Source organism: Trachurus trachurus, assembly GCF_905171665.1.
Source record: "Trachurus trachurus genome assembly, chromosome: 12".
In the NCBI taxonomy this organism is placed as follows: Eukaryota; Metazoa; Chordata; class Actinopteri; order Carangiformes; family Carangidae; genus Trachurus; species Trachurus trachurus.
The window spans coordinates 19,014,220-19,033,033 of NC_139908.1; the positions used below are offsets into that span (position 1 = coordinate 19,014,220).

General features: G+C 43.0%; 1 protein-coding gene across 1 annotated transcript; it reads left to right on the forward strand.

The window, feature by feature from the left end:
- Positions 1 to 559: 559 nt before the first annotated feature.
- On the forward strand, positions 560 to 15,966 carry LOC310994345 (chondroitin sulfate proteoglycan 4-like; the record flags this gene model as incomplete). The annotated part of the gene is made up of 22 exons (XM_083982996.1): positions 560 to 623; positions 2,862 to 3,025; positions 3,664 to 4,767; positions 4,902 to 5,312; positions 5,415 to 5,536; positions 5,681 to 5,789; positions 5,916 to 7,244; positions 7,376 to 7,468; positions 7,798 to 8,295; positions 8,543 to 8,677; positions 8,957 to 9,142; positions 9,262 to 9,444; positions 9,641 to 9,817; positions 10,080 to 10,278; positions 10,444 to 10,575; positions 10,887 to 11,062; positions 11,170 to 11,362; positions 11,598 to 11,769; positions 12,265 to 12,676; positions 12,797 to 12,949; positions 13,264 to 13,845; positions 14,680 to 15,966. The coding sequence occupies 22 exons, from the start codon at positions 560 to 562 to the stop codon at positions 15,829 to 15,831; spliced, it is 7,746 nt and encodes a 2,581-aa protein (XP_083839122.1). The 3' UTR covers positions 15,832 to 15,966.
- Between the last annotated feature and the right edge of the window lie 2,848 nt (positions 15,967 to 18,814).

Here is an 18,814-nt window from a genome sequence, read left to right on the forward strand (position 1 = left end):
AAACATTCTCAGTGATCTTTTATCAGTGCAACTCAGTTTGATGTTTGTGTGTAACAGCAGCTGGTGCCAAGTTTTTCTCAGCAAAGATAGTAAGAGAGGTTAATATTAGGCCTACTTAAACTAAGGATGGATTATTTATTATTGCTACAATATTTTTTTTCAAAATAGGCTGTATCTGTTTCAGCTGTATCTTCAATGAAAATTCACACAATTGTGCTGTACTTGATGGCTATGCAGCACTAATTTATCTCCCTCTGTGTCTCTGTTCATGTTGGGACACACCTCCCCCATGTGTTGATGTTTGGTACTGAGCACTACATCAGCCGGCTCCTCTGTGTATGAGGGCTGAGGGGAGGATCACAGGGTGGAGCTCCACCTCACTCTTCTTAGCTCACCAGCGCAGGTACATTTTTTTAAAAGGCTGTAATCCAAAACCAGCAAAGCAAGCAGAGGCTGCCTGGAAGTTGGCAGTGGTGGAGAAGACAATGGATGGCGTAGTTAGGCAGCCAGATGTTGCTCTTAACTGAATGCAAGTAAGAAAGTAAAGGCCTAACCAGCGATGGGGAGTTTTGTGGCTGATCTGTTTGTGCTCCTGCTGATTTCCACAGGACAAGTTTACGGAGGTAAGGTTCTGCAGAGGTGAGGAAATCACTCCTCCTAACTGTCAGAGGTAACAACTGAGAACTGATATGCTGCAGTATTATCGCTGAATGATACTGTATGTTGCTTTGCTATAGTACAATTGGTAAAACTGCAAAAAATGTTTCCCCCATGTCTAAGAAATACCATTTGTGTTAGTTGTTAGTTAAATATCTTAACATAGATGCGTGGTTGTTGTCCTGAAGTATATTCCTAATCCATTCTAATATTGTCTATAGACATATGGCAGCACACTGCTGGATACTGGATTATATTTTGATTGGGTGTTTGCAGATACTTATGTTATGCAGCAGGACATAATTACCTGACCTGATGCCTGATACACTCCTAGGCTGTTCAAATTTTAGTTGAACAGTAAAAATCTTTAATAGCTGGCAGGAATGTCTCATAGAATTGCACACCTCTATATCACCCTTACACCTGCTCATGAGAGTGCGTAAAAGACCTGCATTCATATGTGTGTATGTGACTGTAGGAAGATTACTAATAATCCAGTGTTCACTGCTATCATAGAGGCAGATTAGAGATAGATGGACAGACATGGGTTACACTGACAGTGGGCTTATAGGCTTTATGCAGAGCGGCATGCTGGGCCAGTCTGCTGACTGAGGACTTCTCTTTGGGACCTGTCTTTTAACACCTCATAATTTCCTTGATAATCAAATTTACTTTTTGCACACAATGCATTTCTGATCCAGAGTGTCTGATCCATAGTTTCAAAGCATATAACACAATAATAAAGTATGAAAGCTATTTTGCCAAATAATACTATATCTCAGAAAAAGATTTTCAAAAATACCGGTACAGAAGAATTTAATTAAAGACCTGCCTCAGATAAAGGCCTGGTGTCTTCTGAAGTTGAGGACAAAGGTCAAATGATACAATATAAAATTGCTGTGGATCCTGGACAAAGACTCTCTGAGAGACACAATAAAATAGATACATTGTTGATATCCCATTGTTGTCTGACAACAGAAACAGAAAAATATAATAATTGAGAAACTGGAACACAGCTGTATTAAAATACTATACATGGGAGCACAGTGAGGAGAGACAGGACATGATGGTCCATTAACGTTTTCAAGTGCATTCTCACTTTTCCACATTGGCCATAGGCTATCCAGTCCTATATTATTTTTTAAATCATTGTTATTTAGATAAGTTGAGTGTGTAAGAGGCCAAAACTATTTTATTTTTTCATTCAAACCTGCACACTTCTGTTTATTTTGAGAGCACTGTGGAGAGTTTTTAGAGTGCCACCCACCCATCCCCACCACACTCTGGCTCTCGCACACACACACACTTTCCTGACCTCTATTCATTGAATGTTACGGTTTCAATGAATGGGGCTCCAGTGCTGTGGCTTTGTATGTCAAATCAATCAAAACAAAAACTGCTTTACTTTTTGTCACTCAGAGATGTGGGCGGTACACTGGCCTCACTAATAAATAAAATACAATACATTGTGGTTAAATATTGACATGATTACAAAATATAAGCATGGCTATAGATTTTTAGTCTAGTTTTAACATTAGGTATATAGGTTTAAGTCAAGACTAGACATATCATTTTGAGATCTGACATGAAGGTACATGACGAATGCTGTATCATGAATGTTTAATTTACATTTGGACCATGGCACCCAGTTAATGATGGTGGGTGGTGATTTGTGCTTGCTGAGCAGCTCTGCCATTGACAAAATGTTTGTACAAGTAGTTCCGTTTCGTCATCTAGGTCAGCAGTGAAGTCTATTTAGCATCCGAACATTTCAGGATGACCCACTCCAGGATGCATTAGCCGTCATTAATTGAATTCAGATAGCAGGTGTAAAGTGCAGAGTTGACCACATTGACAAAACAGTCGATGCAGATTAACTGAATAGCCTTTGATTTGGCATTTACCATAATGTGCCATGAATCAGATATAGTCTGAATATAAATAAATGTTGAAATGATAATAATTAAGACGATTCTGACAAGGCTATGAGTTCATTAGCACGTATCGAACACCTAACTGTAACACATTAGTGTTGAATCAATTGCATTTAAGCACTTTATTGCCTCGTTTGTTTAGTGGCACCAGGACAGATTGAAACAGATTATGAGTGTGAAAGTCAAACTCTGTGCCACTCATCAACCTCACTATGAAATCCCACATAAAAACTTTCAATTTCTCATCTGCCTACTCTTTTGTTGTCACAGTGTCCTTCTATGGTGATGGCTACATCCACCTGCGGACTTTGGAGGCATCCGTCCAAACTTTGCTCCATGTCCGATTTCGAACCTCCAGTCAGACAGGGCTGCTGTTTTTGGCAGCAGGGCAGAGAGACTACTTGCTGCTGGAGCTGATCTCTGGGCGTCTGCAGGTAGGCCATAGCACGTGTTCGAGTAATAGCAAAGTTTTTCCAGGAATCTAGTCATGGGTATAACTTGACAGATGTGTTACAAGGACAAATATATTACGAGATTAAATGAAATGTAGTTATTGCTTTTGCAAGGCAAAAATCATTTAGATTTTACTGATATGGCCATATTGTCTCCAGGCACTCATATAAAGATGCCTCATGCCTTCAAAACAAGAGGAAAATATTTGTCCCTCTGGCCATTTTAACTCATATATGTCGGCTTTTACTATCCTGAGGAGAACCCAAGAGAAGGCACAGCTTGGTGTCAGATTGCTCACAAAGAGAAAAGAAAATAAACCCTTTGGCAATGGCTGCATTTCAGGGCAAGTTCCTTCATGACCAGGTTAAGAGAGAAGACCAAAATAGTTTAATGAAAGCTCTAAGGCAGGAGAGATACTCATGTTTTCTGATTTTTGAATCTATAGCCAGTAACCTGTAGAATAATACATTTGTTTGTTTTAAAATCTATAAAGTTTATATGTGTTTCACTTTTGTTGCAACTTGTCTTATAAATTTGAACAGGAATGAGAAAGACTTTGATGCCCTGTTTCTTGGTTATCACCTTTTATCCCTCCTTTCCTGTGATTTTGACTTCTTAGGTACGTTTAGACCTTGGTTCAGGTGAGCGATCAATCCGCTCCGAAAAAGGAATCCACCTCAGCGACCTGGGGTGGCACTCTATGGAGCTGACCCATGACCGCCATAATGTCAACATGACCGTGGATCGAAATTCTCACACCAGCCTCCGTATGCCAGGACCAGACCTGGAACTCAGTGTAGAAGATGGACTATTTGTTGGCGGAGCAGCCGGTCTGGATCACCCTTACCTTCTCAACACCTCTACTGGTTTTAGAGGTTGTGTGGATGAACTTGTCTTCAACGAACACAATCTTCTGTCCAGTCTAAGGCCGTACTCTGGGTATAAGCGTGTCCATGAAGTATCACTGGGCTGTAGTCCACAGTTTTCCGCAACAGAGGAAGATCCCATCAGTTTTTTCAGCTCGAAAGCCTTCGTCTCACTGCCAGCATGGGAGGTGCCACAGGAGGGACTGTTTGAATGTGAGCTTCACCCCTCTGAGAGAGAAGAAGATGGCATTATCCTGTACAGCTCTGGCAACCAGGGAGAGTTTGTTGCCATAGAGATCATAGATGGCTACCTGGTGGCGACAATAGGAAATGGAGAAGGGACTAAATCTGAGTTACGTTCTCTAACGCATGTTCACAGCAATGACACCTGGTACCCCATCCAGCTGCACCTGCTACCCAACAGCATCCAGCTGAAGGTAGACAAGGAGTTAATCAAGTCTGACCTGAGTCTGGAGCTCCAAGTCATCCAGCTCAAAGGGCCTCTCCTCCTGGGAGGGCTGAACAAAGAAGCTTTAGGAGAGGCTCGGAGAGCTGGGTTGTTTTCTGCCTCATTTGGAGGAGGAGGCTCCTTTAAAGGCTGCCTTCGAGATATTAGGGTGAACACTCAAACAACGGGCCTCCCTCAGGCCACTATCACCAAGGACATCACTGTCGGCTGTAGGATGGGGCAAGCCCCTGTGACAGTGTCCACCACCAATCCAACGGACCACCCTGACTTTTATTTCACAACCTCACAACCAATGAGCAACAATAAGAAGAACCCTAACTTCTTACTGCTGAGAACGCTGGAGGTAGCAGAAGGAGGCCGGGCACCGCTGGAGCCCAAACACATCAAGGTAGGACTTCAAGGTCCTGCTGACCCCTTCTTATAGATTTTACTTCTAGTTATTCAACAGGCTTCTTCAACATAAAATTTAAAATAAATGGAGCAATGTAGTATAAACCTATTCCTGTGTGTACTCCCTTGCAGGTGAATCTGGATTTCCAGAAACTGGGTGTCCATCCATCCCAGCTGATGTTCCGCATTGAGGAGCAGCCTGTTCATGGCCAGCTCCGGCTGGACCTCAGGCCAGACCCTGACGGGATTCTCGATGAGGACCAAGAAAGAACTATCACAATAGGAAATGAGGAGAAGGACCGGACTTTCAGTATGCTGGACCTATGGCAGGGTCGGGTGATGTACGTTCACAGTGGGTCAGAAGACCAGAGTGACTTCTTCATGTTTTCACCTTTCTCCAACAATATGAAGGAGCTCCCTGTGTTCCTGAGGAGCAACCGTCTTTACCGATTTGATATTGACATCAGTCCTGTTAATGATGCTCCTGTACTGAGCCTCCCAGAGGGAAACCTTTTTACCCTGCTGGATAAGTCCAAAAGACAGGTAGGCACAGCAGCATACCTGGTTGGTATGAATTTGATATTTTTGTGTGTATTAATTAAGCATAAGAACATGAAAATGCTTTTACATCTCCAATGTCCCCAGCTGACAACAGATGTGCTGAGAGTATCAGACCCTGACAGCAGTCCTGTAGAGCTGGTGTTCAGTTCCCTCGGAAACCTCAACACTGAGGCCGGATACCTTGAACATCAGGATTACCCCGGCAGGTTGTTGCTATGACTTGGGAGGCTTTAAAGTGCCTCACTGGTCTTCTTTAAACCAGTCATTGAGGTCTATTAGAGAAGCTGAAGGATTTGACAGTTCAAACAGAACAGATCATAGACGTTTATAGGATTATGTCTATCTTTCAGGGCCATTAACCTGTTCTCCCTGCATGATCTGGAGGAGGGTAAGATCAACTTTGTCCACACTGGGGTGTCCACCTCCAGGCTACCGCTAAGGGTCAGTGATGGGCAGAAGGTAAGAATTGATTACTTGACCCTTCCTCTATTTGTCATTTTCTTTTATATATCTTCTTTTGCTGAGCTCTCTTCTCCTTTATTATCCCACATCCTGTCTTTCTCCTTCTCACTTTTCCTTCTATAGTTAAGCAACACAGTAGTTTTGCGGATCATGGCAGTGGAACTTGAACATAATCTGGCAAATAACACAGGATTGGAGGTGAACCAAGGCGAGGCTTTCATCATCACCACCAATCATCTCGCAGTACAAGTAAACGTGGCTGATCAAGCGGCAGAAATCCGATACGACATTACAGAGCCACCACAATATGGTGAGCTCCAGCGGTTGCACTCAAGCGGCGACTGGAAACTCACAACCTCATTTTCCCAGAAGCTCTTAGAAAAGGAACGGATCCGATACCTCAGCACTTACCGTGGCCTTCAGACTCAGAACAATATCACTGATCAGTTCAGGTGTAAAATCAGCATCAATTCTTTGGCTACTGGGGAGGTTGTTTTCCCCATCGTGGTTCGCTGGATCTACTTCAAGGTCACACGGAGCAAAATGGAGGTCAGCGGTGTTCAGTCGGCCGTTGTCACTCCTGAGGACCTTCATGCAGTTTCAAAGGGCGCCAAACTCAATGAGAGCAACCTCTTTTTCAGGATCCGCAGCGTACCAAAGAAAGGGCAGCTGTTGCTTGACAGCAAAGTTCTACAGAAAAACTCAACCTTCAGCCAGAAGAACATCACAGATGGTTTGCTGAAGTATGAGCTGTTTAACAGGCTACTCGATGACACAAGAGACACATTAAGCTTTCAGGTCTTTTCAACACACGCCAGCTCGACAAGTTACGACTTCAGAATCAACATCAAAAGTGAGTCAATGGCCTTTACCGTTGTAAACAAAGGCCTTTCGATGCTGGAAGGGGGGACCAAAGTCATTACCAAAGACATCTTGTTCACTCAGACAGTAAGCAACCGGGAGGTCCAGTACAGCATCACAGTGAGCCCCAGGCATGGGCACATAAGAAAGATCAATCTTTCCAACTCAACGTCCATTAATGACAACATTGTAACCTTCACAAATCAGGATATCATGGAGGAGCGGATTATGTATGTTCACGATGACAGCGAGACTAAACATGATTCTTTCACATTTCAAATCGTGGTTCAGAAACCACATAAACTCAACAGCAAGAAGGAGGAGAGAAACACATCTGAACACACCTTCAATATCTCCGTGCAGCTCGTCAATGATCAGAGACCTGTCAGGGTTGTCGATAAGGTTTTCCATGTGGCCCGTGAAGGCCAGAGGTTGGTGACACTGAATGACCTTCGCTACCGGGATGATGACTCTGACTTTGAAGACAGTTGGTTGGTCTACACACGGAGAGGGATTCCCATGGGAGAGCTGGTGCTGGCCACCGATCCCAATCACAAGCTGTATGAGTTCACACAGCGGGATATCGAACAGGTGAGTAGCATCTGTGAAGGTTCTCCATCATCCAGGTGATATGATATTCATAATCACTAAATCAATCTTCTCTTCTCTTCTCTTCTCTTCTCTTCTCTTCTCTTCTCTTCTCTTCTCTTCTCTTCTCTCAGAAAAAGGTGTTGTTTGTCCATCGAGGAGTGAGTTTTGGCCGTTTTGTGCTGTTTGTGTCGGATGGCAAGCATTATGTTTCCACACTTCTGGAGGTGATTATGTCGTCATATTCATTATTATTTCAAGGATTATTTACCGATTTATGCTTTAGTGGTAAAACCCCATAATCATCATCATCACTGAAAACATGGCCAGTTACAGTAAAATGACATTCTCAGCGTTGTTATCAGTTTATATTTTCATTTTTTTAGCAGTATAAAATGTGTGTGTTGGTTATTTCCTCCTCTACAGATTATTTCCTAGTAATTACATATCAAAAGGAATTTAAGAAGTAACCCTATAATGTAATGTATGATGTTATGCATTCACGAACTGCTGTTATTATTAATATCTGTCTCTGTTGTGTAACTTGCTGATACAGGTGATGGCCCAGGATCCTTACCTGCAGGTAGAAAACAACACCGGCCTTATAGTCCAGCGAGGTGGAATCACCAACGTCACCTCCACTAACCTCAGCGTCTTCAGCAACCTTGACATACGTGACCCACAGGAAGTGACATTCGAGGTCTTCCTTCCACCTAAACACGGTGTGCTCAGATTTACAGATGGTGATGAAGACACTGTAAAAGAAGGAGAGCCAGTTTCAACATTCACCCAGCAGCATCTGGTGGCAGGACGCCTGATGTATCAACACGACGGCAGCCATGAATTGTCAGATGGGTTTAATGTGACGGCAAGGGCAAAGGAGAAAAACACAGAGAGGCAACCAGAGAGAGGGAGGAGAGAGGTCCATCTGGACATCGGTGTGCCAGTAAAAATCTACCTGGAGAGCCACCAGAGGCCACCCACAGTCATAACTAACCTTCCAGTGGTGGTTGCAGAAGGAGAGAATGTCTCAATTACCAGGAAGCATTTAGAGGCAAGTCTGTAATCATAGTATATAAGATATAAGACGCATCCATCAATTGTCTAACAGATTGAGATATGCAAACTTTCAAAACTCACTTTCTATGCAGGGTCATCCACTATAGCCTATAACTGCTGTTATAGTTCTGCATTTGTATATTTTCTCCTTTGCATCTTCTGCGTTATCATCTTCCTGTTGTATAATAATTTCATACTTCCATAGTATTTGCAGATACATAATTATGTTCTCTTTTCACCAGGTGGTCCATGAGGACAGCCAGCCCTCAGAGATTGTTTTTACTGTGCAAAGTCCTCCCACCCTGGGTTTTCTTCGTAGGATCTCCTCTATCAATAAGCTCCCGAACGACAATGGAGAACAGCGACACCTCTATCAGGTACAGCTGACTTTATTTGTTGTGCTGATACAGGACAATAGGGACTGTCTATACAAAGCTGAACAGTAGAAATGCAGAGTTGGATCATATTAGGTGATTGGATGACCCCTTTTCATATTCATTAGTTGAATGAAAATAAAGATTTTGGTGCTAAACGTTTTTTAAAAGGTGATAAAAGTTGCATATCACTGGAGTGGTTGTACTCCTAAGCATTTAATCAGCAAGATTGACACAAACACCATTTGATGTGTCTGTCCTACTCTCTGTTCCTTCCTGTAGGGCATCAGAGAGCAGCAGACAACCTCCTTCACCCAGGACGACCTGAACCAGGAATTGATCGTCTACCATCAGCGGGAAACAGGAAGCACCAACGACTCTGTTCTGTTAGAAGCAACCAACGGGGTCACAAAGGTCGGACCTATCAGGCTGGAGATCGATATCATTCCTATCCTGCTCCCTCTGCAGGTACAGCATCTGTGCCTGGATGGTGGATGAACTTCCATGAAAGGCAACGTTTGCAGTCATATAACTTAGAGGCCCACCAGCAAGCAATCGGTTCTTTCTTCCATTCCTTGTTTCTGCAGGTATCTGACTTGTCCCTTGATGAGGGGTCATCCCTGCCATTGACCACTGACATCATCAAGGTCGCCAATCATCACTTCTCGGACATGAACTTCCTGTATCAAGTCATCGATCCACCACGACACGGACATCTGGAACACAGCCGGATCCCGGGGATGCCCATCACTGCTTTCACACACACTGAGGTATGACTGAACACATACATAAATACTGTGTATGTAAACTATGTCAGATATTTTGACGTGGACTTTTGAAAACACATCAATTAATGTTTGAATGTAAAAAATAAAACCTGGTTATCTCAAGGAAGGAATGGCATAATTGTATAGAATTCTTTCACCCTTCAGACATGAATGTCCTCCACCCTATGTTTATTTCCAGGTGGAACGTGAGTACATCTCCTACATCCACGATGGCAGTGACACTCACAGAGATAACTTCACTATCGTGGCCAATCAGACAGAAATCAGGAAGCACAGTTTGCCCTGCACTGTTCACATCAGTGTCACACCGGTCAACGATGAGACTCCTGTCGTTACAATCAACCGGGGACTGAAGGTGGGAATGAAGAGAACTCTGAACACACAGCACACATACAATATATATACTGATACAGCATGTGTCTATACTGTTGGATTGCAAATTAATGAGTATTATTGTATATTCTTGCTGTTAATTAACAAAGCATTGTGGTCACAACTCTTTTTCCTACCTGATTGTTTTTTTTAGGTGTTAAGTTGGTATTCTTTACTATTTTTTTTATCATTATTAGGGTAACTGCTACGCTAACTATCTCTTGGTTATATATATGGTTCCTCAGGTGTGGGTTGGTTCAGTGACAGAAATCACAACAGGTGATCTCCGTGCAGAGGACTCTGACACTCCAACTGAATTGCTGGAGTTCATTGTCACACCACCCAGCAACGGCCACCTGGCTCTGAAGAGCGCCCCCTCCAGACACATCCTGAACTTCACCCAGAATCACATACAGAGTGGACAGCTGGTGTTTGTGCACAGTGGTGAGCAAAGCTAAACCTGGGGGATTGTAGTTAGTTGTACAACACAGCACTGATTAGCTAATTCTGTCATTTTTTTTTATAGAATATGTAGTCTGGATAGTCTAGAATAAATAAATAATGGTTGAAAGGAAGAATGACTTGGCTTGTGGCTCTCTTCTTGTGTAGGTGCATCATCTGGTGGCTTTCACTTCCAGGTGAATGATGGTGTTAACTTTGCCCCTCGTCAAATCTTCAGTACAACCGCCAACTCTCTGGTTCTCACCATCCAGAAAAACCATCCAATGGAGGTCTATCCAGGTACAATGGCCCCAACAACTACAGCTACTAAAGCTCCCTGGTTCAAATCCCTGGTTCAAATCCCTGGTTATCCACTAGGGTCATGAGATCATTTATTTGCTGCTTAACCTCACTCCTCCTGGTTATTCATCAAATGAAACTAGAAGAGGAAACCTATCTGTCATTTATTTTTTTCGATTGAAGTTAGCATGCTAACCAGCTAAACACTGCACTTTATAGTAGGTCATGTAACCTCTGTTCTACTCAGAGAGCAAATTAGGGCCGTTTGCAAGTGTGGAGATTCACTGCCTCCTCTCAATGTTTCCTTAAAGGCTCTGTGACACCAATCTCTGATCAGGAACTTCAGGTGGTCACCAACGACGTCAGCGATATCAGAAGAAACAACTCTGTGGTGTTCACAATGACTGCTCCTCCTAAACTTGGCCGCCTGGTTCGACGTATGCCCGACAACACGACACAAAACATTTCTCAGTTTACACAAAGCATGGTAGGGGGCTCACGTATTGCATTACGCATGATATACTGTATCTGTTTCTGTGCCAAAGGCAGAGTGTTGTTTAGTTTCTCAGATCTCATCATCTCACTGTCTCTCAGGTGAACGATGGAGTCGTCCTCTACGATCAGAACAAGCCGGAGTCAGTGGGATGGTCGACTGCAGACTATTTCTCTTTCACTGTGTCCTCTCCTCCTGCTTTCCTTCCTCCACACACCTTCACCATCTTAATCTCCTACCAGGCCAACGAACATCATGACCACCCTCACAAGACTAGACTACTAAACAATGCAGGTACTATTAAATAATATCAGAAACACTCCATTGATCCAGTTTTAGTTCATATTTTCTTTTTCATCTATGAAGCAGTTTTGTCTCTTAGGGCTTCTGTAGATGTCTCATGTCTGACACTTACAGAGGATTATTGTAATTTAAGCAGTAGAAATATTTGCTGTCTCATTTACACTGAATCTCATTTCTCTGTCATCAGGAAGAACATATAAGTGCAATGTTTGTTTCTGTCATTCAGGAGCTGTTGTGAGAGAGGGAGGCAGAGTTATGATTGACAGTTCTAAACTTGATGCCACCAATCTCCTGGGGAAAGTCCCAGTGCCCCAACGGAAAGACCATCACATCCTTTACCGTGTGCTTTCTCTGCCACGTCACGGGGCTCTGTCTATCCGAGGTCATAATCTCACGAGGTGCTGGTTTATTTCTCTGTGTCTTTATATATATCATAAAACATTGCAATTAAAGTGTGCAGAACTATAATAAATCCGAAATGCATAATATATGGAAGACCAGGGGCCGTTGTAACACTTTGCTTTTGCTCATTGAATTTTTGAGTTGTCCATCTTTTATACAAAGCAATAGTACATGCATTAAACAAAACAGACCCTTGGTCAAAAAAACAATTACTTTTGTATCTCAAGATAATTTTGTCATAGAGCCTGCAAGTACCTTGACAACCATGTGGGCTCAGGAAGGAAGAGGGTTACTAGCCCTTTGAATCCAATATTAAACGTGTTTAGTGGCGATGGTGGTCTGCCCACATTACAACCATAGTTCTCCTGTATATTTTAGTTTTGTAAAGATTGTAGATAGTATTTCTACCAATAAGTATCTATAGGTTATAAAAAACCAAACTTTGTTTAAACTGTTCTTAACTTGTCTTTTCATGTTTGTCCTTCCACCAGAGACCACCCTGATTTCTCACAGGTCACCCTGAATAAATTCGGCATCACTTACATCCACGACGACTCCGAGACGATGAGCGACAGCTTCACTTTCCAGGCTTGGGTGGCTCCTATGAATCTCTCCTCTTCCTCTTCCTTCTCTGCTTTTTCCTCTGATTCCTCAGCTTCCTCCTCCTCATCCTCCTCATCCTCCCCCTCCTCCGTTTCCCCGCTCTACTCAGCTTCATCATCCTCCATTTCATCGTTAGACACAGTGTCTCAACGCAGAGGCACAGACAGCCTGGCCGTGACTGAGATGTTCAACATCACAGTGACACCAGTCAACGACCAGCCGCCGCTCATCAGGAGCAGATCCCCGAGCATGAAGGTGGTAGTAGGAGAGAGAGTCGTGCTCGGTTCAGACTATCTGCAGGTGAGCAAGTGCAAAGTGGACAGGTGTAAACGTGGGTAGACACTGTTCATCGAATAGTGTTTTCTATAAACACATCAACAAACTAAATTGCATTTCATCTTTGGGAATGTACATGTCCAGGTTGAGGATCATGACACTCCTCCAGAGGAGCTGCACTACCTTGTGCTCAGTAAGCCCAACAATGGCTACCTGACACTGGGGGAAAGACCAGAACCAGTGACCTCTTTTACCCAGTATGATGTCAACCATGGCCGGCTTCACTTTACACAACAGGTGAAGAGTGACTCTATACATCAAATTATTGTGATGTATTTAATCAGAGAGTCCAGCAGTCTGTCACTGTGTGTTTTGATACGGCCTCCAGAGGTCACCATAGACAAACGTGTTCAAATGCTACTCGTAGGCCTACTGTATCCCTATACATCATTGACCACCAACTCAAAATGTATGATTCTTAAAGTCAATCAGTAATTTTTTAATTAATTTGCCTTCACTTTCAAGTAGCCATTAATTTTCATTCATATTCCTGTGGTGTGAAAATCACCTTTTAAACCTGTGTATTCTGGTTCCTCTGTTCCCTTCATCAGGGTGAGCCCTTGACAGGAGTTTTCTACTTCAATGTAACCGACGGTTACCATCGTCCACTCTACAAACTGTTTAGTTTAGAGGTGATTAAGCCCTCTGTCTCCATGGTGAACAATACTGGCCTATCATTGGTTCAAGGCCGGAGTGCTATAGTCCTGACAACCAACGAACTCGCAGCTCAGACCAATGGTCAGGGCCCGGCCAACATGACCTACAAGGTCACCACACACCCTCGCCACGGACGCATCGCTATTGACGACCAGGAGGTCATGACCTTCAGCCACGAGGACCTGCAGTTTCATCGCGTCGTCTATCACATGACTGATCTCAGCGAATCGGACGACAGCTTCCAAATCTCCGTGTCAGCCTCTTCAGCCGGCGTTGATTTCGGAAATTTAACGGCACAGACGGTGAAGGTCACAGTGCGGCCTCTGATCTACCTGAGGGAGCCGGTCCGAGTTCCCAGTGGCGTCCCTGTGAAACTGGGGAAAGCCATGATGGACGCCTCCGAGCTGGCGAAAATCAGCCATGTCGACCCGGTCTTTGAGGTTCTATCGCCACCGAAACATGGGAAACTGGTTAAGGTAAAATCCTTTGATGAAGTGTAAAGGAACATTCTGCTGTTTTCACATTCATTTTGTAATAATATGAAAACATACTTACCAATATACTTGAGAACACTCAGTCAGAAGTCTGTAAACACCTGTAATCACACCCACTGGTGAGGTCATAATGCTTTGACACACCTTGGGGTACACTTATACAACTGCCACAAAACAAGAAATTAAAGGTCCAGTTTGTAAAATGGGGGGAAAACCGTGACATCTAGTGTTCAGATTCTAGATTGCAGCGATCACTCACTCACACTCACCCCTCCAAGGACAAAAAACTTGTTTTCCGCGACTAGGACGACTGGGAGTATTTCAGGAGCATGGAGCGATGAGGGGAAGATCTAAACCATATTACGATATGTCTGCTGTTTCCTACTCCTTCTTCTTTCCTTCCAGCTTATTCTTTGTTGTTTATTTATGTGCGTGAAACTCGCGAAACGCACTCTCTAGCTGGCGGAATTTTTCGTTCGGCCCAGTGCAAGATGGCAACACTCTCTAAAGCAAGACCCTTGCTATATGTATATTTAAAAGAACAATTATAAGGCTATGAAAACCAAACAAAAACTATTTATTTTATACACTTATACAAATATATTCATGGGTAGTACCGGTATATAATATTACAAACTGGACCTTTAACCCATCTTGTTGCTGTTCAGGTCTTCTGTATCTGATTTAAAGTCACTTTAATATATTGATGTTGATGTGTTGCTAGTGGTTTATGAGTGTGACATTTTAATAATAATAATAATTTTTGTTCACTCTCCCCTCTGCTGTGTGTTTGTGCCTGTGTGTGAATGTATGCAGATAACCTATGACCCCAACCAAGCCTCAGAGGTCCTGAAGTCGTTCACCTTCAGAGATGTGGTGCAAGGCCGAGTCGCCATTGAGGAGACTCTCAGTGATGGCGATAACCAGCTCCATGATAACAAATCAGTGCTGACAACAGCTCGAGGCCACACCCCCGCCACACCACTCAATGATTCATTCATCTTCCTGGTGAGGGCCGGTCACGTCCAGCCGGCGAAGGGTGAGCTTCACTTCACCATCTTACCCCACCACCAGATGCATCACAGCGCAGGTGGTATAACTAAAGCAGATGGCGCGAGTCGGGAACACACCACAACCCGCCTGCCGACACACAACAACAGGACCACGACTGGAGGAGGAAGAGGAGGCGGACGAGGGGGATCGACGACTCACAGCAGGATCGAGAACGGTTTTCACCCCCACATTTTGTTACATAAAAACCACAACAGGACACAGCACAGGATGAGACCTCACGGCCGCTGGGGGAACCAGTCGCGCGGTGGGAGTCACGGAGTGAGACCGGGGAGCGTTGCCGAGGGAGCTGGAGGGGGTCACAGCCACGGTGCACATCCCCACTCTCCTCCTGTCTTAGACAGCAACGGTCCAGCAAACCCTCCTGACCCCCACCTGGTTCACGTAGAGGTCCTCCCTCGCCCCGCCTCAGACCCCCTCCTCATTATCCTGCCACTTCTGGCCTGTCTGCTCCTCATCATTATTCTCGTAGTTTTGATCGTAGTGTTCCGCCACCGCAAGGAAAAGGCCCGTATGCGGCTCATCCGGGAGCTGGCGGCGGTGCAGTTACCGTTACCGTTACTCGCTGAGGCCGGCAGTCCTTACCTGGGGCGGCCGGAGCGGAGCGTGGCGATGCCATCTGTGGTGGTCACCCCCCTCGGCCCCGCAAGCTGCCCCACCTCCCCCCGTCTACCCATAAGTCCCAGGAGGAGGAGTCTGGCCCCCGGGATGACCTTCTGGGGGCCAATTGAGGGCGATGGAGCAGGTGGTGATGGGAATTATAGAGGTGTTCAAAGCATTGAAACAGATAATGTAACATGCGGTAATGCGTTCCAAGCTGTTACTGCAGGATTCAAGACTTCTGCTGGATCCAAGTCTCCTACTACATCTCTGAAAAACAACCAGTACTGGGTTTGATGGAGGTGATTCAAAGAACAAACTGTGCCTTAGAGGTGTATTCTTGGTGTAAAGGCTGTAAATGGCACATGTCTACTCTCCAGGGGACATCTGTGGTCATAAGATACATCTATACATCTGCTATGATCTTTTTTATACAAATCTGCACACTTGTAGAAGAAACTGTTCACTATTTTGTAGAAACCCACTTGAACTGAACACATTTTAAATGTAATTAACAACCTTCTGACAAAATTAATCTGTAAGACATCACCCAGCTATGTATGTAAGAGGTGTAAGGTAAACAGTCTCACTGCTTAGGCTGCTGTTTGCCATTGTCATTTCAATGCATTTCTGTTTTTGCACAAATTTATTCCCATGGTGTGACACACAAGTATGGCCACCATCAGTTCCTTCATGCAAAAAAATATTATTTTGTAACCACAGTCTTGTAGCGATTCCTCAAAACACTAGTTTTAAACTTCTTAAGAGATGAAGATAGTGTAATATTTGTGGAAGTGTTGCAAAGCAAAGAAGTGAAACAGTCTGAGGTTTTTTTTATCAGTTTCTGCAAATGATCAGATTAAGTGTAGATCAGTTTTGAGTCAGCTCAAATGTGAAATAGTAGTATAACTGGTAATTAACATCACCTATAATATTGTGACTTTTAACTGTAAAGACTTGGTGTGTTACTTTAACGTTGAAACCTTGTATGTCAGCCAGTAGATAGATTGTTTGTACATGCAACTTCAAGGTGCTGTCAGCTTCAAAGTCTGATCTATTTTTTATAACATTTACTGCTCATGTACCGGTGTCGTTCAATATTCTGCACTTTTCCCTTTTCATTGTCTGATTTTGTTACAGCTGGAGGCTGCGAGCTGACACATAACTGTTCCTGAGAAACCGCACAGTATTAATAATTCATGGTGAGATGTACAGACATGGTAACTTTCTCTGCTCTGGATTGACTTCTATACCTTTTTATGCCTGCATCTGTTTGCCATGCACTGTGAAAGATTTATTTTTAATAAAGATATTTCTTAAAGAAATATGCGTGTTATATTCACGTTTACTTGGGCAAATGCAAAGACAAGTATAAGATTCAAATCACATCATATTGATAAAGGACAAGGAGGTCCAGCCCCGCCAAACATGAAACAACAATTACTATGCTGCTCAGATGAGACTCTTTGTTCATTGGTGCTCTCCAGAGTATCAAATAAAATGGAAACATATTGAGCTGAATGTAGGCGGATTGCAACCTTGTAGCAAAATGGAACAAACAGCAGCACCGCCCTCTTTGTTTTGTATTGTTTTCTGTGTGAATGTGTGAAAATCTACTTAATTAAGAAAAAATGTGTGCTCACTTGAAACACATAACTGAGACAGAAAACCTAATTTGTGTGTGTTCTTTGCTTTCTTAATGACCAACAGCACCAAGTTGTAAATCTGCCAATGAACATATAGTCAAATCTGAGCACTTGAACCCAAAAAACGAATGTACGACAGTCATATAAACCCACTTCTTGTTTGTTAGTAACTTGCATAAGGAGCCCTCAGCCAGCAGAGAGACACAACAGTCAAAGACATAAGAAGAAGAAACTGGAAACAAAGAGGAGTGGAGAAAGAGGCAAGTCTAAATAATGGAGGGCCTGCGGCTGCAGTAACCTGACCTGCAGTCTGTGAACTATGGTGTCAGGTATCAAGGATCCCACTGCTGCTTCCTCCACAGGAAGAGCAAGTGATAACATGCTTCTCTCTGCAATAACACAGAATATAGCATAAAAGTTCTTTACACTTCACTAAAAAATATGTTGTATTTCTACTCTATATGGATGGCACTCCAGGTGACTTTAAGACCTGACATTGTTAATCCTGGTAATAAAAGATGACAGGCTCTTCACCACTGCAGATTCATCCAGTTTCATATGTCAAACTTTATCAGAACTTCACTGCAGCAGGATTTGTTTGGCACTGTTAGGCCCTTAGTAACATGATGCTATTAGTTTTATTGCCTAGTGCAAAAGCAGCCTTTTAGATACAACACGTTTTATTTTGAATGCTGTATTTTTCTGTACTTATTCTTACACTAATTGATTCATTAAAAAAAAAAGTTAGAAATGTTATTAGGATTTCATGGTGTTCTGGGTTTCAATAGTAGTAAAAGTGACTGATCGAGATGTTTCCTAATTTACATGGACAGCAACAAATAAAGAATATCCTAGAATATAATGCAACATCACTAAAACTAAATCAAAGACACAAAACAGGTGAAGTGAAACTATGAGTTATATTTTCGTAAAAACAGTCAATAATGATTCTGAGTGGAAATAAATGATTGACACACATTCTACATTCATGTATTTACTGAAGTGCTGTCCCACTGTGTTACATTAAAAGCATTAAGAAACATTTTCATCATAGTAAATTGAGCGACTGGGGGAAAAAAACAGAAAGAAGGAAAAAAGTTGGTGAGAACAAGACCCAGGCTCCCAGGAGAGGAATGTCAAGGCAGACCTGAGATTAAAACATGTTTCAGAAACACTATGTGAGTGGAAATCTGACAGCTCTACATAATGTAGTTTAGTTTACACTGTAAATCACTGTGATGCAGTCATTTGAACAGGTATTGTCTATGAGATACCAATGCTCATTGTTTCCCCCCCATTTCTTGTCATAGCATGTCAGTTAAATTGACCAGATCATAAACTTCCCTCTGACTCTCTGATAAAAGCTCATCCTGAAACTGCTATGCTGATTATTTTAAGGAGTGACGCTCATTAAATCAGTACAGGATGTTGTCTGTTGAAAGTATTCTGAATATCATCCTTTATTGAAAAGGTTTCTGGCAGCAGAAATGACGCAAACCGCAGAGAAGAGGGGTATCCTCTCACAACAACAATGTTATCAACTGGGGAGTTCTGTGAGCTTATTTAGTTATTGGTTGGTTTAAAATATTATTTTGAACAGCATAAACAGTAGGAAAACAAAGCTTAAAGCCACT